The sequence below is a fragment of the Pseudorca crassidens genome, chromosome 10 (genome assembly GCF_039906515.1).
Source record: "Pseudorca crassidens isolate mPseCra1 chromosome 10, mPseCra1.hap1, whole genome shotgun sequence".
Taxonomy (NCBI): Eukaryota; Metazoa; Chordata; class Mammalia; order Artiodactyla; family Delphinidae; genus Pseudorca; species Pseudorca crassidens.
This window is the reverse complement of record NC_090305.1, coordinates 27,357,100-27,383,941: the sequence shown is the minus strand read 5'-3', so window position 1 is coordinate 27,383,941 and position 26,842 is coordinate 27,357,100. Positions and strand designations below refer to the sequence as shown.

General features: G+C 40.8%; 1 protein-coding gene across 1 annotated transcript in view; it reads left to right on the top strand.

Moving 5' to 3' along the window:
• TFAP2D (transcription factor AP-2 delta) overlaps positions 1–26,842 on the top strand; it is a 55,573-nt gene that overhangs the window by 6,479 nt on the left and 22,252 nt on the right. Inside the window, exons 4-6 of the mRNA XM_067755822.1 lie at positions 8,942–9,107; positions 9,285–9,403; positions 23,229–23,370. Coding sequence (XP_067611923.1) covers positions 8,942–9,107; positions 9,285–9,403; positions 23,229–23,370 — 427 coding nt within the window. The remainder of the gene's footprint in view (positions 1–8,941; positions 9,108–9,284; positions 9,404–23,228; positions 23,371–26,842) is intronic.

Below are 26,842 nucleotides of genomic sequence, written 5' to 3'. Positions count from 1 at the left end.
AGAGGGATTAAAATACACAGTGAAAGAGGGACCAGGTGACGTGCTGATCCGGGTCCGTTGGGGTGCTCACACTAAAGGTGAGGCCAAGTACTCAGGGCTCCCGGAGATGTCGGTGGTGCTGAAGGACAGCGCCACTAATTAGAGCCCGGAGCTGTCTCCTCCCAGAGCCCGGCTCGCGCTACTGCGTTTTTGCGTTCAGTTCCGCAGTGGCTCCAACATCACCTTCTCAAATGCTTGGCAATTACATCCGATCGTACAATAGCTGGCAAGGGATGAGAATTATGAGGCCGAGGCGGAGAGCTGGAAGGGAGGCGGCTGTGCAATCCGTTGAATTTTCGTTAAGAGATTTAGGGGATAGCCCTCACCACCCGCCCAGGAAAGGCCAAAGCTCTCCAGTCACTACAAGATGGAAACTGCGTGCCTGTCCTCTCAGGGCCATGGAAATGGGCTTCCTTAGGTAACGTTTGATTGCTCTTGTAGAATTCGGTGTCATTCACCTAAAAATAGGAGCCGAATTTATTTTAAACCAAACATTGATCTTTTAGAAGAACGGCGTGGCTCCAAGGAGAGAGGGGAGGTAACTTGGGGTTTACGACTGTATTGTTTGACTAAAGCCTAATCCTTCCCCCCTCCATGCAAAGGCATTCAGAATTTAGCTGCTGAGTTTATTCCATTTCCACGTGTCTTAGAGAAAGGCCAATTAATTTAGTTGAGCCTCGGAGACCAGGGTGTGTGTCTCTGTGTGTCTGTTTACTCTGAAAGGATCAATGTTCAGGACAATTTGCAAATGGATAGCAAGGAAGTCTTGCATTAAAAGGTGATGTTTGTCCTGCCGCCTGCCCAGCTCTTTCATCTCAGGACTCCCCGTTTTTGAAGAAACGCTAAGGAAGTCCCTTCTCTCTATTGTCACTGGTAGCACACAGGATTCTAACATCAATAGCTCGAGTCACCTTTGTTCATCAAAAATCGGGAGGGCTTTAACTCAAGCGCTCTGCTATGTCGCCATATTGTGCAATAGCTCAGATGGAAAAGTCTGTTTCTCTTCTAATCCATGCTTTACAGGTGACTTACCATATGAAACATGATTTCTTGAAAAGCAAAACTTTTTGCCATTTTTCCTCTCCTGCTGAGCTCTCGGATGAACTTACATTTCTAATGATTTCCAGAATTTACTGTGGGAGGAAAAAAATAGATTTCACTTCTCAAGACCCCTGGATGCTCTTTTAGAAAAAAGGACAGTGCCCTAAATGCCCTACACGAATTCATCAGGGAGAGGCTGTCCTGTTTGCAGTGTGGTACGTGTGCTTGTCGGGGGGAGGTGTGTGTCTCAGTTCTTTAAATTTGGCCACTTCTGTTTGCAAAGAACAAAATATCATTTCCCTGACTCACTCTGGTCAGTGGCAGTTACACTGTCTTTGCCTATAATGAAGCCCTATAGCCAAAGAACGCGGAAGAGGGTCAGCGGCGAGGTAATTACCACCTAGATAAAATATTTGCCACCGCGTCGGAGGTGCAGCTCCCCGAGCGCTCACTCTCTGTTAATGGTGTGCGCGATTTTGCCCGCAGCTCCGCCACTCCAACCATCAGAACCAATAATCTTTACTTTACCCTGTGCTCGCGTATCGATAGCTTCTCTCGCCTCCGGCACTGGCTTTGATATGTTAATATTTCTGAGTAGCAAATTCTGCAGAGATCATATTAATGTTGTACGTACAGAGTGGAGCTTTGCCTTCGTTGAATATTCAGATACTGGGTTTCAAAAGGCATCTCTTGAAGAAATGAGGCTTCTATTTACAGGAGTCGTCTGTGTTTTTAATCATTAAAAAAAAAAAAAGGAGAAGAAGAAGAAAAAGAAAGGAAAACCCACTCTTCTTTTCCCCTTGAATCTTCCGAGGCTCCCTTATGGCCCCTTCCCCTTTGTCAGATGCTCATCCCTTTCATTTCTCGCTCTGAGAATTTAATAGTAGGACAACAATGTTGATGACGACGACGATGATGATGATGAAACTAATAGTGAGAGGATTCAGATTGGAAATGCAGGAGTAGGGGTTCAGTTGGCCCATGGCTTTCAGAAGAGGATGGAGATGAGATGAGAAGACCCAGCTTTTTCATATTTGGGTGGAAAGGGACATTTTGGCCCTGGTCTTTTTTTTTGTGAAATCGGGATGGCAAACTCAAAAAAAAAAAAAAAAAAGGAAGAAAAAAAAAAGAAAAAAGTGAAGAGGGGAAGCGCCCTTGTTTCGCTTTGTGATCACTCTGCCTTGCAGCCCCAGGCTAATTTCAGAAGCTTAAATACCGCCATAGCCTCTGGGCCACGCGGAGAGGGAGCGGACCCGGCCACGGGAAGGAAGGAGCGCTTACTGGATTGCCCGTGGCTACACAAAATACAAACTACTTTGAATCAAAACATTTTGGGGGAATTAATATGATCTGAACTCTGCACGTTTTAAGAGAGCTGGAGTGCGTCAGATCGCTTAGAGGTGACTGGCACACCAGCGGAGGCATTTACGCTGCGGTGCAAACACTGTCAGATCTGATTTAATTTAAAAAAAAAAAAAGCTTCCGTGAAAGGGGGCTTACCATCAGTCGCCCAGTCTGCCATTAACCGGGTGGATGGACCCGACCACTCTTCCCGTCTGCAGCCTTCACGGCTGCCCACAGGCGGCTTGAGCAGAAGGATGAGATTTCCTTTGTATTTTCGGGTTTCGCGAGGGCCCTGGGCTTTGGAACTGGAGTTAGAGAGAGACTTTGACTCTTTCAGCAGCTCCTGAAAGGAGTAAGATTAAAGGGGGGCGGGGAGTGAGAAGCCCTATTCCTTTTCTTTTGTCAGAGCCCCTGGAATCTCTGTTTACTTAAATCACCAAAACTCATCACTGTGGCTCATTCACTGTGAAAATACTGTCAGAAATACACCTGGGGCTTCGCCTGCCGTCTTAGTGCCCAAACACAGATGCTGCAGATGCAGAATTCAGTCTCCTTTATATGAAGTATAAAATTCATGTACCGAAGGATCTAGAGGCATGGTTTGTTGGAAATCTATTTTAGGGGCAGGGGAGCTACTTTTCCATAGCCTACTGATGTCTCTCTAATTTCTTTATTGCTTTGGACATCACCAAAAGCCAAAGCACTCTCTGCACACACGTTACACACCGACCACTACCTTAAACCAGAAGGTCTCTCCGTGCAGACCTCCCTTTCTTTTGTTCTGCGTGGAATCTCGACCTGGATAAGCGCATTCAGACTTGGTAACCCAGTAATACCTGTAACGACCTATCCTTCCCCCAAACAGTGCAACTAGCTGAGGATGCGGCATCCGAGGCCTATTTGATTGCAGTTAGGCCCCTTATCCCTTTACTGTTTGATTACAATTAACATCTGCTTTGCGTGGAGGGAGGGGATTACGTGGGGCGAGGGGTGGGTAATTGGGACTGAGAAGGGCGAGAGGCTAGAGAGAAAGCAGCCGAGAATGCTCCTACCCTACCCCGTTTACACGCGCACCTCACAGAAATGCAGCCGCAGAACAAACAGGGACAGGAAACTCCTGTAATCACTTACACATTTTTTAATGTGTCAGAAAAAAACGAGCGATCACTGGAGATGAAGAAGGGGAGAAGAAAAATCCCTGCCATTTGTATTTCTTTCATTTGAATTGTAAACATCTGTTTGGCTGTAAGGCGAACAGAGCATTTATTTTGCTCTCCAGATTTGGTCTAATGATGTCAACACCGAGGCGGCGGCGAGTGGGGCGGCGCTGCGGCTTTGGAGAGGCTGCGCGCACGGGCCCGCGCCCGGAAGCCCGCGGGAAGTATTGATCGCACCTGCGTAGCGTGCGGGGCCTCTAGCCGTCCTCAGCTCTGCTCCGAGGCGGGAAGGCACCCGGAGGGGAAGAGTAGCTTAGAGGCAGCTTTAGGGGTTCCAGGGGAGCCGCAGTTCCTGGGAGAAGGCCCGGATTCTTACCTCTGCCCTAATTGCCTGGAAGGAGAAGAGGAAAAGCGGACCCAGGCAGAGGCGCCTGGCTTTCCGATTCCGTAGCTGCGTAAAAAGTGGGCGGGTCTTGTCGCGCTCTGCAGCTTGCGCCCAGCGCCGCGGCGGTTGTTCAACACAATGGTAAGGTTGAGTGGCCTTAACTCGGGTTAACGAGCACGCGTGCGTCCGTTTTCCGTTGTACCTCCTCACAATAAATAAGGGAAATAAATGGAGCAGGTGTGAGCATCCCCATTTTTGAGATGGGCAGACGGAGGCCCAGAATTACCCGCCTAAGGTCGCATGGGTCACTAGTTGGCCAACCTTTTACCTCTTTCCCTCCCCCACACCGTCCCCAGCACGCCAAGGCGGGTGCAGCCCCATCCCCGTGCTTTTTTGGCCTCACGGGATCTGACAAAGTTTGGCCGCTGGAGGATCTGCATCTCTGTATTTTGTGCTGGTTTTGTTCCCCACACAGGCTTTGGTTGACTTTTCACTGTAGTTGTGGCAAAGTTATCCCTTTTATGATAGCCACGTCCTAACAAGTGACCTTGAGTAGATGATTTCTTATGCTGTTACTATAGCTACCCATCTGAGTTTGCAGCATCACTGGAAGTAGGAAGCTCTATCTCCAAATGTCGATTTTTAAAATAGTAAATCCCATGGAAGTATTGCCTCTGTGCACTATGAATGGAAAAGGGGTGTACTCTAGAGAAGTTTGGCATGAGAACCCTAGCTATGGCACCAGAGACACCCCAGAGAAAGTGCTGGGTCTAGAATGGATATTGCATAATTTCAATAAGAGCTGACATGCAACACAGGCACCAAGAGGAACTTCAGCTAGTGACACCCGGGAGGAACACTCTAAATGGCTTGACGTAGTTGACCCTTTCATGACTTTCCTTTTCTGAAATCTCATCATTGCCATCTGTAGTCTGGAGCCCCTTAGAGACGTCCCACCTTCATTCCAAATGCAAAACGCTGGTTATGTTGACCTATTACTCTTTTCTTTCTCCTTAAAAAATTAACCACTGGGAAGAAAGACATCAGGTTCCCCACATGCTGCTGTAAACTCTACAAGTTGCCAAATCTTTAACCAGGACAAGAGAGTTCCCCAAGGCTGCAGCAATGCCAAGTATCAAAGTAACAGAAATTCCCTTTAAAGATGCTGTGACATAAAAAATAAAAGACTCTAGAGTTGATGGCTAATCCTGAATACAAAATAAATCCTCCAGGCGATTTGTGTGTGCATAAAGCATATTCTTAATATGCAGCCTGTGTGACTTACCTAATAAGTGCTTATGTGAGCATAAGCCAGAAGGCTAACCTGGATGCAGGAGAGAAGACCCAGGGCCCAGAGAGTTCTCTCTTGGCTAGCTGGCAGACTCAGTGACTTCCCTGAGAACAGCTGGCTTTCAGCACAGGGGGTTCACTTTGCCCAAAGGGGGCAGTTTTCCAGTTGGAGAAAGCCCAATATAACTCCTTCTTTTACAAAAATTATAATCTTCTGCAACTCCCTGTATTTGATTTTTAACCTACTGCAGATTAACAAAGATAGGAAAGTTCTAAAATTGTGCCCTTTCCTTTCCTGGAAAACAACACGTACACTGATAATGAACTTGAGACCGGTTGGGTGAGATTCTTGTGTTCTGCACTGTGTGTGTACTGGCTAGCATGCAAGAGAGGAAGATTTATGTAAGAATATAAATTTGCTGATGATTCATAGTGACCATAGTTGAAAGCCCATTTTCAGGAGAAAATGTGTGAATTTTGAGTAAAAACATTATTATTTATTTCCTTTCTTTTTCTTTTCTTTCTTTCTTTCTTTTTTTTTTTTTTCCTCCGGCTGTGCGTGCGGCTTGTAGGAACTTAGTTCCCTGACCAGGAGTTGAAGCCAGGCCCCCAGCAGTGGAAACTCAGAGTCCTAACCACTAGATCACCAGGGAACTCCCTTATTTTCTTAATATTTTTGCTTCAGATGACCTCACTATTGCCTAAGTCCTAAAGCTAACAGGGTCATGATTCTTACAACACAACAATAAAACCCAGATTCACTGATATCTAGCTTACTTTCCTGTTCATCTCAACTTTTGACAGGTCACTTGAGTTTACTTTTAAAATACATTTTGCATCTAGAGGTAAAAAGTGAGAGTATCAGTGAAAGTATAGTGGTAGTTTCTAGACCAGAAATCTGCAGAAATTATTATTATTTGTTTAAAAATTCTCTCTGAGATGGTGAGGTGGGGAAGCACAGTTGAATTTGTTTTTCCAGCTCCTGAGGCAGGCATTTGTATATTTTTTCACTATGTTGGCCACAAGTTTAACTGCCAAGAAGAATTTCAATTCGATCATTGAGACTATGACCTTTCAGGCTTCAAACTGAGGGCAGGTTTCCAGACACCAGCATTGGGAATTTAGCCAAGTGTACAGGACTCGTCTTCCAGCCTGTAGAGAGCTGGCTGCTTGGATGTTCTCAATATCCGGTCCTGTGTTTTGGAGTAGGGGGCATTCAGGGTGATCTCCAGCCTCGGAATGCTTAGGGAGAAAGACCCGGGTCCTAGCACTTTCAGGGGAATCTTGGATAACTGTAGGACAGCAGGAGGAATTCCAGAAAGCACAGGGGTAGAAACACTTTAAGAGTGGGGCAAAGTTAACCTGTTCTCTGCACCCAGGTCCAGGGCCCCTTTGTCCTTTTAAACATCCTCCCAGATTCCTTAGCCCTGGTGCCTAGAAAACACACCTGAATCTGAATGCCACAGACCTGATGGACATAACATTCCATCTGAGCTGCTCACTCAAGGAAGGGAAGGCAGGTGGTGACTCCTACACCAGTGCTTCTCAAAGTGTAATGAGCAAAACTACAAATAGAACTACCATACGACCCAGCAATCCCACTACTGGGCATATACCCTGAGAAAACCATAATTCAAAAAGAGCCATGTACCAAAATGTTCATTGCTGCTCTATTTACAATAGCCCGGAGATGGAAACAACCTAAGTGTCCATCCTCGGATGAATGGATAAAGAAGATGTGGCACATATATACAATGGAATATTACTCAGCCATAAAAAGAAACGAAATTGAGCTATTTGTAATGAGGTGGATAGACCTAGAGTCTGTCATACAGAGTGAAGTAAGTCAGAAAGAGAGAGACAAATACCGTATGCTAACACATATATATGGAATTTAAGAAAAAAAATGTCATGAAGAACCTAGGGGTAAGACAGGAATAAAGACACAGACCTGCTAGAGAATGAACTAGAGGATATGGGGAGGAGGGAGGGTAAGCTGTGACAAGGCGAGAGAGAGGCATGGGCATATATACACTACCAAACGTAAGGTAGATAGCTAGTGGGAAGCAGCCGCATAGCACAGGCAGATCAGCTCGGTGCTTTGTGACAGCCTGGAGGGGTGGGATAGGGAGGGTGGGAGGGAGGGAGATGCAAGAGGGAAGAGATATGGGAACGTATGTATATATATAACTGATTCATTTTGTTGTAAAGCAGAAACTAACACACCATTGTAAAGCAATTATACTCCAATAAAGATGTTAAAAAAAAAAGTAACGAGCACATGAATCACCTGAGGGACTCGTTCAAATGCAGACTCTGACTCAGAAGGTCTGTGGTTGGGCCTGAGATTCTGCATTTCTAACACGCTGCCAAGGAGATGCCAATGCTGCCAGCTGAGAACTACCCTTTGAGTAAAAATATTGGACAACACTCTCTTGCCCATTTTTCTTCCTCCACCTACTTTTTCCTCATTTCCCTCATAGAACTTGACCGTTTTCTGGAGATGGGTCTTAAGATTACCCATAACTGAAGAAATACAATGTATGCTCAGAAAAGCAACCTTTGAATTTGAACTTGCCACGGAACCTCCAAAGCTCTGCCCTCAGATTATTCAGGGCACAGGGAGGAGCCTTGGATCCTGAGGCTGTACAGCCACTGCATTAGCAGCGTGGACACTGGCTCAGGATTTTTGCGTTAAGGGAGGATCCGGCAGTAGGAAACCCTCCCCACTGATGATCACTTTGCGTCCTCAAGTCTACTTCAGCTGCCTGAGGTTAGGGGATGTTCTCTGTTATTCCTGGAGGAGAGAAAAGCTCCAGGGGGCTTTCTGGACCTTGGAGACAGAAGGCTTCTGCTCCAGGAGCCCCAGCAGGGCGAAATTGCTTTAGTGATTTTGCTAACAGCAGTTAACTTTGCTTTGTTCTCTACTAGTAATAACGATAATAACAAATACAGTAACATTATTGGCCATTAACATTTAATGTGTTACTGTTACTATGTTCTAAGTCTGGTGCTGTGTTTGATTGTGTGTGCTGATCCTGACGGCTGACATATGTAGAGAAATTTGACCAATTATCCACTCACATGGGTTGGGAGTTTCTGGCAATGGGCACATGAGTTTTAGTGGTACCTGGGGATTGAATGACTCTGGTGCCTATAGTTGTTAGATGATCGAGGGGAGAGAGATGGCGCTTCTCAAACATTTTAGAAAAGAGCTTCAAAACTTTTGTCTATATAGTAAGTCATGGATTAAAAAAAAACCCTATCCATTGTGTTTATGCGTGCACATACAAAAACACACACACACAGAGCCATGGATATATAATATCTACCCTTTGTGGGTATTTACCTAATTGAAGTGTTTCTTGTTGTGGATGATGTCAAAATTAAATTTGGTGGGCCAGCCAACACTCCATAGGATGCTAATTTTGGCTAAAATATTTTAATTTTTATACCCTCACAAATATTTTCTGTGTGATATTTGAAAGACAAACCTTGAGTGTTATTTGAAAGGACATCTTCAGAGCAGCTGTCTGAGATGATCCAGGTGATATATGTATAAGGAAAATTGTGCCAGGTGTTTCCAAATCCTATGTAGTGTTGTGATAGTAAGTTTATCACATGTGTTTTATGTTGTTATCTGCTCACACAGTCACTAATATATAATATATATTTCCCTCCAAAGGTGGCACCTGCGTGGTCAACCCCACAGACTTGTTTTGCTCTGTCCCTGGTCGTTTGTCCCTTCTCAGTTCTACTTCCAAATACAAGGTGACCATTGCTGAGGTGAAGAGACGCCTCTCACCACCTGAATGCCTCAATGCTTCACTCTTGGGAGGCATTTTGAGAAGGTAAGAAAAAGGTGTTTTCTGGCACTGCGGTCTTCTAACTGTACTGGTACCACGCTCCCCAACCCTCAGCCCTTACATTTTCTGTCCCATGTTGAATACCCCATGTGGTCAAGTCTTCTCATCATTTTACTCCGAATGTCAACCTTCAAAACCTAGCTTTTGTTTGTTTTCGGACAGAGCAAAATCCAAGAATGGGGGTCGCTGCCTGAGGGAGAAACTGGATAGGCTTGGCCTGAACTTGCCAGCCGGAAGACGGAAAGCAGCCAACGTTACCCTCCTCACTTCCTTAGTTGAAGGTATGACTTTTTAGCTCCACAAGGTAATGATGGAAGGTTAGCAATTCTTTGAAATTCACGTTTGTTTGATTATGCTGTTTCATTTTTGTCTATACTGTTACGATAGTTACAGGTGAATTTCCCAACTAATCATGATAATGAAGATTAAATTAGACTTAATATAAGGCTTAGATATTGATTCATAAACTATCATCTGATTTACTAATCTTGGCAGTAATAGGAAAGAAGATAACAATAGAAGATTTAGGTACTTAGACAAGTATTCCCCACATAACAGCAACAAAAAAACTCTGCAATTGTGATTTTTATTATTGTTTATTTTAGCGTTCAGATAAATCTGGTTTAACTCATTGTTATTCAGTGCAACATGATCTACAGGATAAATAATAATCCTTTATAGAGAGTTCACAGGACTCAAGACATGGCACCAAGCCTGAGAGCACACTGTATTAATCCGATAGACATCTCTTAAAGTACAGTGAAGTTCCACGGCTTTATGTGTGGGTAAGCTGACTCACAGAAAGGTTAAGGTTCGCCAGTGGGGTAGACACAGACGTGGAAACATACTCCCAGAAGTTTTTGTTTTCCAATTTACCTTTTCCCTTGTGTTTCTTCTGTAAGAACTAAACTTTACATATTCTCATTCAGTCTTCTAAGAAGAGGTATTATTGGAGACCTTTTAAACTTTGTGGAGGAGCTTTTGAATTCAAAGGAGAGTTCTTCCATAACCTAGAATGCTATTGCCTTAAATATGAACGAAGAAGCCTTTTTGCCAAGCCTTATCTGAGCACACCTATGACACTTTTCTTGCATTGGTTTCTCACTTGACCATAAGACACTGTAGGAAGTAAAAGGTAAGTGAAACATACAAACAAACATCTTGCCTTTTTCCAGATTATCAACACACACTACTTACTGAACAACTCTGTGAAGTAGTGTGTTCTTGACCTTGGTCTTGGCAAAATTGCTTTGGTGATTTTGGTATTTTTTTTAAAAATATTTATTTATTTATTTAGGCTGCACCAGATTTTAGTTGTGACACATGGGATCTTTAGTTGCGGCATGTATGTGGGACCTAGTTCCCTGACCAGGGATCAAACCCGGGCCCTCTGCATTGGGGGTGCAGAGTCTTACCCACTGGGCCACCAGGGAAGTCCCTGATTTTGCTATTAACAGGTATCTTTGCTTTACTCCCTAATTGTAATAATGATAACAACCACAATAGTATTATTGGTCATGAACATTTAATAAGTGTTAACTGTTACTATGTTATATATCTTGTGCTGTTTGCTGTGTATACTAATACTAAGAGCTGGCATATGGTAAAGGGAGTTGACCCATAATCCATCCATGGGGGCTGGGCGTACTCAAGGAAGAGCAAAGTAGAAAAAAATGACTCATGGATTGATTCTAAAGAGAGACAGATTCCCGCTTAGTTTAAGTGAAAACATCATGAAAATTATAGCTATCTAACAAAAGAACAAAATCTGTTCAAAATATGAGTGGATTCAAGAATCATATGAATCGTAGAACATGATTGGTTCTCAAACCCAATTCCACAGTAAAATCATGGGCCTGGGCCCCATTCCCAAACCACTTGAAATGCAGTCTCCGGGGGTACGGCATAGGTATCTACATTTTCAAAAACACCCCCTGATGTATAATGAGGCTTAAGGATCATTGACTTAAATGTTCCTTGAGATACTTTTCATGTAACTGGTGTGAAAAGTAAAGGCCCTAAGAGAGACCTTTATCCAAGGTGTCTGTGAATGTCTATCCAGTAAAACCTGAAGAACCCTAAAAGGGTATATTCAGAATTCTTCTTATTGATTTTTATGTTAGCCCACAACACCAGAGCACCCTGTGTGGGAATCATTGATGGACGCTCACAGAAAGGATACAGGTTAAAACGTGAAATCCTAGGACAATCTCGTGGTCTTGCCATCTACTCTTCCAGCAAAACTCTCCTATCACAAAAGTGCTTCGCTTGTGTTCACCTCTGCTCACAGAGGTGTCACATCAGCCTTGGCTGATGGAACTTAAGACTGTATCCTTCTCAGATACATCTCACTTTAACTGGATGCTTTTGAAATCCCCCAAATATTCATGGTGTAGAGAAATAAATATTTTATTGTTGAATTCCAGGCATTCTGATGGAACTGAGGAAATGAGATTTAGGGGCAAAGGGACCTTTTACATTCCTCAACTCCCCACATGTTACATTATGACCCTCAAATGTGTGCATTCTCTCTCTCTCACACACACACACGCGTCTTAAGTTTCACTACTATGTACTATGTTCTATGGTATTTTTATTCTATTTCATATTTTTGTATTCTTTTAAAATGCTGATTGTAAACCCACTACTTTTAAATGCTGAGTGTAAGCCCACTAAATTTATTTCAAGACTCATTGTTGAGTCATGGGTCATGACACATGGTACATAGTGGTCTTAGGACAAGAGGAGAACCTAATATGTGTGACCTTTGTCCTCTTTGTGCTAACATGGATTTAATTCAGTTATTTCAAGCTTGTTTTGCTTATACCATTTTAGCTGGTAAATTAAAACTTTACCATGGTTACTGATTGGTATTCATAGACCTTGAATCGACCATGTCTTTGGTAATATTTTTGCCCCTCAATCAAACATTTTTGCGGGAGCCAGTGACATTTTAGATTAGTTTTTTCCAGAAATTCTAAAATGAGATTTCCAACTGTCAAAAATGGTCCATCAGCTTTCTTATAGACCTAAGGTTCTGTAGGAAAGAATACTAATTGGTTTCATCATTTAGAAACTTTTTACCTTCCTGATGGCCCAAGACATTGCTGGGGTTCAGTCCAGCAATGGTTCAATCCTTCCCCATTTTGGTACAGCACTTGAGAACAAGATAATTCTGACTGGCTTTATTCCTCCTCGACCACACTTGGAAATAAATCTCCTTAAGGTCGACCTTCTGCGACTTTTTAGTACTTGTCTCGGCCCCTTTGTGGGGATGCTTTGAATACAGCCTTGCCATTGATGCTGTTTTGATAAAAATCCCAAAGAAAGAGTAGTGTATGGGGACCCTGCTAGACTCTCCATGCAGACATGATTTACCCTTTGTCAAGATTCAGTCAGTGAACAGTAAGGTACCTTATAACAGGGAATGAAATTAGCAAATGAAGGTATGGTTTTCAAAAACTACCCTTGTCACTAACCTCACAGTGGTTTCATCGTGATATTCCTAGGTTTCCACACTTGCCTTGGGTTTTCAATCATTTTGTTTTAAATTATTTTATAATCATTTCCCCCTGTATTTCTTTCTTTCTTTTTTTTTTTTAAGGAATTTTGCCTTTTTTATTTTAAATTTTTATTTATTTATTTATTTATGGCCGTATTGGTTCTTCGTTTCTGTGCGAGGGCTTTCTCTAGTTGCGGCAAGCGGGGGCCACTCTTCATCGCGGTGCGCCGACCTCTCACTATTGCGGCCTCTCTTGTTGCGGAGCACAGGCTCCAGACTCGCAGGCTCAGTAATTGTGGCTCACGGGGCTAGTTGTGGGATCCTCCCAGACCAGGGCTCGAACCTGTGTCCTCTGCATTGGCAGGCAGATTCTCAACCACTGCGCCACCAGGGAAGCCCCCCCTGTATTTCTTTTAAATGGAGTCACTCTACTAATAGTGCCATTCTAGCATCGTTGTCAAATCAACATCTTAGAGTCATTATTTTAGGGACTATTTTAGGAATTTATGAGAGGGCTATTTCATGCAAATTTATAATATTTAAATTATTCACAACATTTCTGTTACAAATAGCATTGCGCCTAATAATCAGTGGGATGAAGAACTCGAGACTGACTAACTTTTTTCACCAGATAAAGTTGTTTGGAAAGTGAACATTTTAGTAAGGCACATATTTAGAGTGGGGATTTTTTTTCGGTCCACGTAGCACAGATATATTTGACCTACAATGAGATATGAGTATTTGAATTCAGAGTCCACTGAATGTAATACTGGATCATATTCCTTTTTTACTCATATGTCTTCATTTAATGGGGTTTAGATATATAACTAATGGTTGGTACAACTTCTTGTACCCACTTTATCATAAGCCTGGAGTTCTTTTTATTTTCCCTTGTTAATCACATTGCTATGACTTCTCCTTTGTCCACTCTGGTATCTATAACATTAGAGAGTTGTCATTTTCCAGAAAATTCAGGGGATTAGAATTGCTTAACCCGATTCGCTGATCTTCCTGAGATCTTGGGATAATCCCAGACTCTTCCAGAGTGGGAGAAATTCTATATCTGGAAAACATTCAAAGAGTTTGGCCAATATTATTGTTCTAGTTCTAACACTCTTGCTATATATTTATTATTTATGAATCACCAATTAGCTGCTTCCTCTATATTTTATTCCAGAACAATCTTTGCAACATTGGTGGTTGTTAAAACAAGTATAAGGGGTCAATTATGGCAGGAATGAGGAGTCATTCCCGTCTATCTCTCCCACCTCACTTGAGGTTTTCCAAGATGGCCAAAGTTATGGAGTGCTGCTGGAGGGAAGTTTTGTTCCCTTGAGTGGGGTGCTTTCCTGGGACTTGCAAAGGCTCATAGAGCATTCTCAGGCAGCACCAGGAGTTCCAAAAGCATAGTTAAGTCCTTAAACATAAATGCCTTGGCTTTCAGTTTGTCATGACCAGATATCAAGTTCTGTTTATATATATATTTAAAAAACAGTATGGGGCAGTGAAGGGTATAAATATGCATCAGCAAAAGAAAGGGGACCATTTACACATATTGTGTGTGGTATCTATTCACTCTTTTCAAATCTAAACCTTTAGTCCCTTTTGCCTCCTTCTTTAGTTTTCCCTCCCTTCTTCCTTCCTTCCTTCCTTCCTTCCTTCCTTCCTTCCTTCCTTCCTTCCTTTCTTCCTTCCTTCCTTCCTTCCTTCCTTCCTTCTTTCTTTCCTTTCTTTTTAAAGTAAGCTCCCAGCCCCTGTCCTGCACACCTCACCTCATCCCTTGGCCTAGTACCTCCACCTCTGCCCCCAGTAATAATACTTTTGACATTTGGCTGACTTTGGGCAGGTTGCTTAACCTGACTGAGCTTCATTTTCCTAACTTACAGATAAGGATCACACTATCTGTGATGTTTAGGGTAATGCTAGCTGTTATAACAGTTAATTTCCAAATTTTCAGTGGCTTAACACAATAGAAGCTTATTTCTCACTCTTCACAGATGACGTGAGTGTTTCTCCCCCGGGCCCTTCCTTCCTCTTAGTCTCATTCAGGGACCAGAGTACTTCCACCTCTAGCTATGCCCTCCTCTAGGTCCTGAGAGCCCTAGGCATTCAGCTCACAATAAGGAAAGACACGATGGTGAAAGGACACAGCTTCCAATCCACTTGGCCAGGAATTGGCCCACGTTGCTACCGTATACATTCCATGACAACTAGTCCCATGGCTATGCCTAATTCCAGAGGCATGAGATATACCAGAAAATGTAGTGTCTAGCTGGGCAGAATCTTCTCAGCAACAACTCTGTAGTATAAAAGAAAGGACAAATCTTGGACGGTCCAGCTCCCATTTCTGCCACATCTGCCTTGTGTGTCTTTTGTAGAATTAAATACATTCGCTACGTTAAACACTTGACACAGTGGGGCAAAGAGACACTTAATAAAAATTAGTACCTGTTCTCTTGTCTCTTTCTCCCTAAACAATAGTGTTACTTAATAGCAGAATTTACTCAGGATCATAAAACTTTAACCCTGGAGGGAAATGGAAGATTGAGTAGTCTAAGGCAGTGGGACATAGCGCACGTGGTTAAAGAGTATGCTTCTGGAGCCAAATAACCTTGTTTGAACCCACTTCTACCACTTACTAGCTGTGTGCTCTAGGGAAAGACTCACAACCTCTCTGAGCATCAGTGTCCTTACCTATAAAGGGGTGTTAATAATAGTACCCTCCTCATAAGGTTGTTGCCGGAGCGAAATCAGAATGTTTATAAAGCAGTTCACAGGGTGCCCAGCAAAAAGTTGGTGTCGATAAATTTTAGTTATCTTTATTCTCAAATGAGAAAACTAAGGTACAGTGAGATTAACCATTTTGCACAGGATCACGGGAGCAGCAAGGAGGAGAACCCAGGTCTTCTGGTTTGCAACATCACCATGTGTTTTCCACTCGGATTTATGTTAGTGGCATGGATTCTGAACAGTTGCATTGCTAAACTACTTCTGAATTTAACTATATATTTATAGTTAGAGTTACAACAGTTATAACAATATAACTAAGGAATAGAAAGAGTTATCAATTCCTGAGCCTGTTTTTCACCATGGATTGGACATCCGTGCTGCTAGGAATCCTGGGCAAGCTTGTGGGGCTTTTTTGCATCCAATAGTACAAGCTGTTTTTAACATCCTGATGCACCATCTGCTGCCACTTAATCCCCCAAAGTTAGGATGACATTAAATCTTGGTTCTTTCTGTTTTTCTGGAATAATTATCAATAGTGTCTCTTGTACTTTCAAAAGGGTGCCAATCTAGTTAGTTAGTTAGGAGACTATCCTACAAAACCTTTTCCTTCCACTTCAGCCAAATCAACCTAAGGTAGGAGACAGGAATGTTATCACTTGGTGCTATTTCCCCTTTGTCTTTAATCCTGAGCCTATATGATTGCATTTCCAAGAAACCAGGGAAAAGAACGATCAACTTGACAATGAATGCTTTCCTATAAACGAGATATTAGGGAGCAAGTTTTCTTCGTACGATTAGTCCATGGCTTTTTAATTTAGGAAGAGGTATTGTTCGCTACTTGAGGCTTGTAGGATTCAAACGCCAAAATCCTTTTGCCAAGTATCAGTGATAATACACGCACAGGGCACACTCAGCATTATTTGCTCTTCTCACGGAATTTAGGACAAAGGTGCTATTCCCCTTGTCTTCACACAGGTACCAGAGTGGGTTTCTCTGGGTGTGTGGAGCTTAGGGCTAATCTCTGAGGACGCACAGCATGGCTGTAGGTCTGAAAGGACCATCGTCCCAACATAACTCCTTCACCAGCCATTCCAGATATCACATTTCCACCTAAGTCCCTCCTCTGGGATAAAGGTTTCCAGCTTTCTTCTAAAACTGTATGTGATATTAAAAGGGTAATACATTGACCCCTTGTTATATTGTTATAATAGTTCTAACTGGTGCTCACTTTAGTCACACGATGACCTGGAAGAGCCTAATCACTAGGGGACCCTGGTGTCCCCTTTTGCACACAAACACTCTAGCATTGACAATGTCTTCTCGGGCACAGCTTTGCGTTTCAGAGCTGCCAGTGGAATTGGACTCAATAAGTAAATGCGAGTGCAGTCTATGTTAGTCATTTTAAGGTCTTTCTTGGAAAAATGCCTTTTTTTTTCAGACTTATAGGTATTATCTGTAAATTTCTTATTCTAAGTCATGGAATGGTTTCTATCGAGAGACCCTGCTTTGATAATTGATCATTAGGTAACAATTCGATATTGTTGTCTAATATCTGAGAACTCATGTCTATCAGAATTTTCAATAATTGATCTCAGTATCTTACAATATTGTGGATAAATAGACATCATCTCAGAGGAAAATTCTTAAATCATTCGCTTACTTCCTAATAGTGCTCCCCTGACCTGTATCTTATGGTTTCATTCATTTTCAGGGAGAAACGTGTTTACATGTAGAGGGTAGAGGAAATAGGCTATTGCACATATGCCCTTGTGTCTGACTGTGTGCTTGGATTCCTACTCCTATTCTGGCACAAAAAAACAAATGTATCCAAGCCTGTTCGGCTCAGTCCTGCCTTTGCCCCTTTGGTCCAGCATGCTACTCACTCCTGCAAATCACGAAGCTTCCTCAGAAGCACGTCTCTGCATTACTTTCCTAGGTTTTTTCTTTTTTCTACTATGCTCTCTTTCAAAGTTCATGCCAACTAATGCGCTTCTCAAAACTCAGTTGCTGCTTTTCTCCATTGTTTACATTTGTCAAAATGCATAGGTGTTCTAATAAAATGGTAGATTGTAATTATTCCTAATGATGTCTAACTCCTACTGAATAGTAATGAAAGTTTTGGGATTGCTTAGGTTTTAATTTACAACAAGTATTTGAGTTTAGATGAAATCTTTCTAAGAACTGAGTCAGAGAGCAGTTTTGCTTTTTAATTAATATAATTTTAAGTAGGTAATTCGTTAGATGGTAAAAATTCAAAAGTTACAAAGGATATATAGTGAAATGTCTCCTTTTCACTCTATTCCCAATTTAGATCCCCTCCTGGAAGAAACAAATGTTACTGGTTTCTCTGTTTCCTTCCAAGGATATATATGTGTATGCATAGTTTTGGTTTTTATTTTAAAAATTATAGCACTCTATACACACTGTTCTGCACATTTTTTCACACATTATCTTTTTTTTTTTTGCGGTACGCGGGCCTCTCACCGCTGTGGCCTCTCCCGTCGCGGAGCACAGGCTCCGGACGCGCAGGCTCAGCGGCCATGGCTCACAGGCGCAGCCGCTCCGCGGCATGTGGGATCCTCCCGGACTGGGGCACGAACCCGCGTCCCCTGCACTGGCAGGCGGACTCTCAACCACTGCGCCACCAGGGAAGCCCCACACATTATCTTAGTTTTATTTTCAGTTTTTACAAGTTGTTCATTCTTTTAAACATGCACAGTATTCCGTTGTTTGAGTGCATCGTAATTTATTTAACCAGTGACCTACTAAATATCATATAGGTGCTTTTAATCTTTGGCTATTACTAATAATGCTACAATAAGCAACCTCACACTTACATAAATAATTCTTCAGATATGCAAGTGTATCTGTTCAATAAATTCCTAAGAATGTGTTGCAGGGTCAAAAGATATTTGCATTTGTAATTTTAAAAGATTATTGGAGGGAAGAGATATGGGAACATATGTATATGCATAACTGATTCACTTTGTTATAAAGCAGAAACTAACACACCATTGTAAAGCAATTATACCCCAATAAAGATGTTAAAAAAAAAAAAAGATTATTGGAAGATGGCTCTTTACAGTGGTTGAAAATTTATAATTCTATCAGTGATGGGGGTAAGAAGCATCGATATGCTAGTACTTCCCTATACTCTAGCCCGAGCAGGGTGCTATCAATTTTTTGATCTTTGCTAATTTGAGTGGAAAAAAAAAAATAAACTACCTCTATTATGAAGGAGGTTGAGTATATTCTTAGGAGAATTTTATGAGCTTTTTTGTCTGTTCACTTACTTTGTACCAATAGGGTAACGTTTTACATTTTTCTCATTCATTTGTAAGTGCTCATTGTATATAAGGAAAACGGGCTGTGTGCCTCTGATATGAGTTGCAAAGCGTCTCCACCCCTGGCTCTGGTTTGTCTGTTTACTATTATGAGTTTTTTGTTTGGGTGCTTATTTGTTCAGATCTATGTCATGCAGAACTTTTTTATATTGATATAATCATATTTCTCATATATTTTATTCCATGGCCTTTCATTTTTATTGTAATATTTTGAAAGTCCTTTTTTATCCCAAGATTATAAAATATTTCTCCCATGTTACCTTCTAATTACTTTGTGGATCTATATTTTATGTTTAAATCTTCGATCCATCTGGACTTTTTTTTGTTGTTGGATGTATGATATAGATCTAATTTTACTTGTTTTTTTTCCCCGGATGGCCAGCCAGTTGTCCCAACATCTTTTATTGATAATCCATTTTCCCCTATTGTTATGAAAAGCAAGTTTCATCTTACACTAAATCTCCTTAAACAAATATACTTTTTTAATCGACTGATGACTTTGGTCCCCTAACAGTGTCTCTCCTTTACCCCACCACATAGCCATTTTTGTTTCTAGAGTGTGTATTATATCAGCCAAATAAGGCAGAACTCAGTATGCAAGAACCCAGATAGACAGAGGTCTTTACAGTTTAATATTAACTCCATGGTAACTGGGTTTTTTTTGCGGTACGCGGGCCTCTCACTGTTGTGGCCTCTCCCATTGCGGAGCACAGGCTCCGGACGCGCAGGCTCAGCGGCCATGGCTCACGGGCCCAGCCGCTCCGCGGCATGTGGGATCTTCCCGGACCGGGGCACGAACCCGTGTCCCCTGCATCGGCAGGCGAACTCTCAACCACTGCGCCACCAGGGAAGCCCTGTTTTCTTTTTTATTGATATAAGCCACAGAATCCTTGTTTTGGGGGAAGGTGTATATTTCATCCCCACATAATGCTTTCCCTTCACCTTAGGACAACCCTGGTTTGAGATGAGGTCAGGAGCTTCCAAAAAATGCAGATGCCCTGGCTCCAGAGATTGAATGACAGGGGGTGAAACCCTGGTGTGTGTGTGTGGGGGGGGGAGTGTGTGTGTGTGTGTGTATGTACACATGCTTGTATACACACATATTAAACAAACTCCCAGGTTATGGGAATAGCAAGGATTGAAAAACACTGTCTTCAAGCATAATCTATTTTACTAAATGGCTCCACTGATACAATGATATACTCAACGGGTTTTTTATGTATTTCATTCTTTCTAGCAATTCTCTTTTGCTCTGGTTTTTCACTTATATTCTTTGGAAGGGGTGCCTCGCAAGATTATTGTTATAATTAACCAATAAAATATTTGAAAGCTTTTCCATTTAACAGATGTTTACTAAGTACCTATTACGAATTGGGCACTGTACTAAGCACAGAGTATGGAATGGGGAACAAAACTATCACTTTGAGGAACAAAGTGTTGATATTTAAACAAAATCCTCGTTAAATAGGGAAACTACCACATTATAAGGCACTTACCTATAGTGTAGATTATATGATACATAGTGTTACAGAGTGCACTCCTTTTAGAATCTTTCTGGAAGCCTGTAACGGGTACATTAAACCTGTCCTTCAGCTCTAGCGTTTACTGAAGCTTGACATTTTTTAATAACTTTTTAAGTATCTCATTCAGATTTGAAAATATTCTCAAATTTGCTATCTAATAGGTGCTTCTCAGAGTAATCCCAGAGATAGATTTGAATGTGCTATTCCATACATGTAATTAAAATTGAAATCACAGATATGTGGCTGGAATTTAACACGTATGAATTGTTGCTTTCATTTAATAATATTGGGTATTACAATAAGAAGTTAAACCTGAATTCTTTCTAAGGCAATGAATTTAGTGACAGTTGGTGAGAATTGTCTAGCGAATAACTATGTAAAAGTATCCTTTAGTACAAATTAGTTTTAGATATTGATTTACAGTTGTCTAAAGTACATTTTCTTCTAAAATACAATAATTCTAAAAGGAGAAAAAATCCTTAATGACCGGATAAAATATTGAAATTAGGTGTGTTCATTTCTATTTTAAAAATGCATTTAGACCTGTTTCAGGTAAAATAATGTGGGAACCCGGGATCTCAGTAAAATGATCAATCCACTTTCCTCAGAAAACATGTTTTCCACTAACTTTCCATTTCTGGGCTTCACCAGTAATTGCCATGTAAGTGTTTCCTAATATTTACCTTTAGTTTTTTACCTTTTGCTTTTGAGTGTGAAAAATGGATGCCCTGAAAAAGAGCAAAGTCTCTTTTTATGCTCTTCCCGTATTCTGTAACTTTGCTTGTGTTGGTTTTTTGAGAGAGAGGTCCTCAACATGAGTCATTAACTGCTGCTGTTACTATTGAAAAATGCTTAGTGTTTTCCCCTTTTTTGGAAGGGGGGTGTCACTACTTGGCATAGAGAGCCTAAAGCCTTGCACTTAGAATATTCTGTCCAAGCTCTCAAACTATCCCGCATGTATCCTACTTCTAAAACAGTAATTTTTGGAATGACATGAAGTACAATGGACGTATTTGCCAAAGTTACTGTGTTGCTTCAGTGGTGTAAAGAAGCAGAGGTGGGGTGGTCCTGGTTTGTCAGGTGGCACAGTGCATTGAAATAAAGGAAGAGCTTAAATCCTCTCTGGAAAACAACCACCACGGGGCACCCCACCTCATCGTGCACAGAAATGAGACAGCCGCTACCATGTTTGCTCTATGGGATCTAGCCCTCCAGGGATCACTCTGTCACCCCAGATTACTGCACCTACTTGTTCACGTGGGTACTTCGTCTCCCCACAGAGACAGAGAAGCTCGTAGTTCTTTATTTTCACAAATCAGTCAAATCCCCTAGAGTCTTATTCACATGCTTTTCTGCTCCAAAGTTTTCTATTTTTCTTAAACCCGTTGACTCTAAGATATCTGTGGTACAGGATTGAACTGTAGATTTGTCATTGTTCCTGAATGTCGTGTGTCTTTTAATCCATGGATCCATTAATTAATTCATTCCTGGGTCCTCGCACACAAAGCTCTTGTGGCACGGTCTACTCATTTTAACCACACATCAGAGTGTCTTCACTTGCCACTTCTTTTGATGTAGCATCGCTATACATCCAGTAACAATGTTACGTCGCAAGCAGGAGAAAGCAGTAAACAGAGCTAAGGGAAGGAAGGATCTGGCTGTCAGTGTAAATGTAAATAGCAGCTGTTCCATTCAAACTGTTTTTAAAACTACCACACGGTGAGAGGTTTGCCTAAAATGGGCCAGATCCTCAAGAATCAGGTTTTAACACAAAATTTAAGAGGCACGCTGCCATCCTCCTGTTTGCACTGTTTCACTTCTCCTACTATTGCACAAACAGTAGAGGGGAAAAAGTATATATATACACACATATATGTGTTGATATTATATATCAACACATATATTGATATATAATATCAATATAATGTCAGTGAACACGTACAGACTATAGATAATGCTTATGTAGATGCAGTATAACTTATAAAGTGCTACTGAGGTGTTTCTGGATTTGTTGTTGTTGTGACTACTATCATTGATATGACTGTCACCTTCCTAGAAACAGGGACAGTCTTTGGTGCCCTTTTATATCTGCCTTTACTCCTCCCTAGCACTTTGCCTTGAATGAAGTAGGTGCTCAATATATAGGTAGTGAGAGCTTGCTTTTTTAAAGTTTTAATGGTCAAGTAAGTATTGGCTTGATTGAGCTTTAAAAATACTGTTGTTTTCCAAACTGGAGTCCATGGCCAAATCTTGCCTTGCCAATAAGTCATTTTTACCCCATGTCTTTCAGATTTTGTGAAAGAACAAAAGTTATTTATCATTATACTGTACTTAGGAAGCACTGTATTTTTTATAAGGTACTGAAGAAGTACTATACATAGTACTAAAAGGTACTGAGGCTCACCATGAAGCCTGATAACGCTAGTACTGTAATTAGGCAGTATAATCTCTTTAGCAACATAATGTTGTGAAATTGATATAATTCAATTATTTCCCTTTCCAAAGTGTTCCCACTTCTTTGAAAATTTATGTGGACCTTTTGCCAGTGTTTTGATAGGCCTCCTGGAAAAGATATCTGAATATTTAGGATACATTGAGAATAGGTTGTAGGTTGGGCAGCAACAAAATGACATGCCCATAGAGCTTTTCCCCCAGGGCATTCATGTGTAAGATCTCAGATGTCCATCTGGTCTAATGGTCAGAGCCTCCAGGGGAATCCAAACTCCTGGACTGTGCTTCTGATTTTCCCCCTCAATTTCCCACATACCCCTGCCGGGTAAGTAGCTTCTGTTTCTCCATGTTTCTTAACCCCACCCCACCCCCAAAGCTCCTTTCCTTGGTTTATTTAGAATGAATAGGAAAAATGATTCACATGACCACAACCAGGAATGAGGCTTGAGGAAAGAGAAGGTGTTCCTCTTGTTGAATTTGGACATTAGTGAGAAACTGACTTTTATTGTCTGCCAAGGAAATTAGTGAGAAACTGACTTTTATTGTCTGCCAACAGGGGAGGCGTTACACTTGGCTAGAGATTTTGGCTACACTTGTGAAACAGAGTTTCCAGCCAAAGCAGTAGGAGAACATCTTGCCAGACAACATATGGAACAGAAAGAACAGACAGCAAGAAAAAAGATGATCCTAGCGACCAAGTAAGCAGAATGGGGAAGACTCTGTGTGCGTTCATCCTGTTTTGTTTTTTTTTTTTTTTTTTCATTTTCTTTGAATGAGGGAAAGTTTAGAAAGCACCTGGTCTCTAAGGGGGGTCTCACACACCAGCAGCTAGATGTATTAAACAAGGACTTCCCCAACATTGCACCCATAGCAAGATTTGCACCGACACTGACAAAAGTTCTTAGAAAACCTCTTCGGAATAGTAGGAATGCCTAACATGTTTAGCAGATGTAGATTCCAGGCAAATATGCTGGTTGGTTGCTATGCAATTCGGTCTAAGCCACTCACTGTGCCTTAATAAATGAGGAGAAAGATCTTAAAACACTATAACTTCTCAGAGAATGTGAAACATTGAGGACCCAGATGCATGAGAGGTAACAGAGAGACCTCTGGGATCAAGAATTGGCATCAGTGCCCCCATTTTTTCTTGTATATAATTAAGCAAATAATCCCAGAACTGCCCCAGCCCCTGTAGTGATATTGTCGAAAAGAAAAGATAGAATGTGTGAGAAAGCTCCTGAAAATTGTAAAAAGTTCAATTAAAATGTGAATTAAAATAATGAGGGAAATGATGTGGAAAAGGGGAAGCTTTCATAAGATAACTTCAAACTCCCTCAAACTTGAAAGTTCTTTGATAATTAATGAAAGAACTATCATTTACTGTGTGAAAACCCAGCAGAACCTTAAGTACTACTCAAATCACGTTCAAATTTTTAGAAGAGGACTTCTAAAAACAGTGCATGTTGGGACTCCATGCTTCCACTGCAGGGGTTGAGGGTTCGATCCCTGGTCGGGGAGCTAAGATCCCGCATGCTGCGCTGCATGGACAAAAAAAAATTTAGATGAAAATCTTTCAAGTGGTAGCTAATTCTTGCTCTCTTCTCTTTACTGAAACAAGTTATTGCTACAGATAAACCATTAATAATCTTATTTAATTTCCTAACTCTATATTCAGATTTTAGAACTAAGAGTCCCAGGTGGTTAAATTATCATTTATACATTAGTTTCTTATTTGGGGAAAACTTGTAAAGAGAAAGTATGTGGTAGATCGTGTTAGAAACATTGCTTCTTAGAAACTGATTTTTTAAAATGACTTTACGATATGTTGGCTAAAATGTAAATGTCTCAAAATGCACAAAACCAAAAATAAATATTCCTCCTTCTACTACATCTAAAGTAACATGGATCTTCTTACAAATTTAAGGTTTTGTGTGGCATACCTACCACCCACCAGGCTTTTGCCCAGGAAACGTTAAGTCCATTATTTGGGGTTTGTGCTGCTTGTGGCTGTCACTGTTTGGGTTTCAGATATATTTATTCATTGCTCTTATGAGAGTACTAGATAATTCTCTCACCTTGCCCCAAAGAAAAGGGAAATGAAAGGTGGTGGCAAAAGAAGAGAAAAGACAAAACAAGGAGATAAAGGGGAAAGGAATAGCAGAAAGACAGAAGTAAGACTAAGAGTTAGAGAAAGAACATTATAAGGGATGTAACACTTGGATTTAAAATTTTGAGAGGAGCTTTGTGCTAGGGAAGCTGCTGAACACTTGCTAGTAGAAAGACCTAAACCTAGATTTTTTGTGCAGTTTATCTCCCTGGAGGGGGGGGCGGGGGGTGGTCTTCCCTTCTACTTTGCTTCTACTTTTTCCCTCTTCCAAACAGTTTTTGACCCAGAGGGGTCTTCATATTTCAGTTTTACCAGAAGGAACTGAAAGTACATGTAGTTCGTTCGTTTGTATCCTTAATGTAATCTCAGGAGACTGTAACAAATTATTACAGATCAGGAGAAATAGACAGTGCTAGAAGTTAGGTAGCATCTCCTAGGTGTTCCCAAAGCATATCATTCTAGCTGGTAGGATTTTACAAATTTCCCAACATGCATACCCATGTGATACCTCTGAATGATACTATTATCCCCAAATACTAATTATCCAAGAGAAAACACCTTCATGTTTCCTACCTCAAAATGACTCGGTTGTGGTTTTATCATGCATTTTCTAAGACTTTCACCCCCTGATCCAGAGAAATCCTTCTTGTCTTCCTTCCTCCAGATTCTAGAACTGTTCACTCCCACCATCCACAGCAAGGCCACCATTACATTTCCAAACACAAGCTCCCATTTTCTTGGGAATTCCCATCACTCTAAGTGTTTGGGAGTCAGTGCATTCAAACTGATGTTGAGATTTTGTTTTCACAGAAGTAAATGTTAGAAGAACTTGGGAGAAGTACTTTCATATTTGTCAAAGTTGTATGGAGACGTCTATTTTATAGTAGTGGATTCAACTAGGGAGTAGTACTTCCCTTTTACATGGGATCTAAGTAATGTATATTATTTTAGGTGATATTTTGAACTTTGATTTCATGAAATATTTCAAGAACATGTAATTCTCTTTGATCCCTCTTCCCGTAGCTGGACATTTGCAGACCATTAAATGTCAAGCAAGAATTGAATTCACTAATTCCAATTACCTTACTTTAAGTAAGAGTAAATAGACTATAAACATCCAGAAATTAGGAGACAGACTAAATGTTTTGTTTTTGTGGTTATTTATATCCATTCCATCTTCTTATTAGATCATGTGAAACAAGAATTGAAGAATCGGAGACTATGCAGTCATAGCAAACATACTCAATACAAGTAGTCATCAATATAAGTAGATAAATTAAGGGGTGTGTGGGAATAAATGCCTTTCTGCAACATATTAATGGATCCAACATGTGTTCTGAGTAGTTTCTAAATTTTCCAATGGTAAAGCATTGGCTGTTTTCGATTAAAATGCTCAGTGTTGAAATTAAGTAATCTACCTGGATATTCATTACATTCTAATCAGTTCACCTTTCTTTGTTCACAGGACTGTGACAATTGTATCAAAAATATATACAAAATTCAAAATTCTTTAGATGAGAGATCCAATTGCTGATCCACATGGGCACAATGGCTTACATATTTCTTTTTTACCTCTATGAATAACAGATTCGGTTGTATTTAATTATATTGCCGAGTATACAATTGTAAGAAAAGCTCATTGATTAAGTGCCGTTACCCTCCTAATTCCTCTTTATTCCCAGTGCTTTGTTGATTAACCAAACATTTTCGTGTAATTAGATAATTATTTAAGGGGGGTAATAGAAACTGAGTTAGACAGTTTTTGAAATCTAAAAATGTACTGGACAAAACATTTATTTGATTTATGAAAAACACATTTAAACCTCTTCATTGAATTTAGAACTAAATATGATTAACACTTGATCTGCATTAGGGTAAAGAGGAATAGTTAGCGAGTTTTAATTTTTACCATAACATTAATAGTCAAAAGGAGAAACAGAACTTTAAATTCAGACATCAGCTAAAAAATTAAATCCTTAAGGACAATGACGTAAGTGATAAAGTTAGAATTTATGATTCATCGAAGATCATCTTGTGTTACGTAATTCATAATGTGACATTTT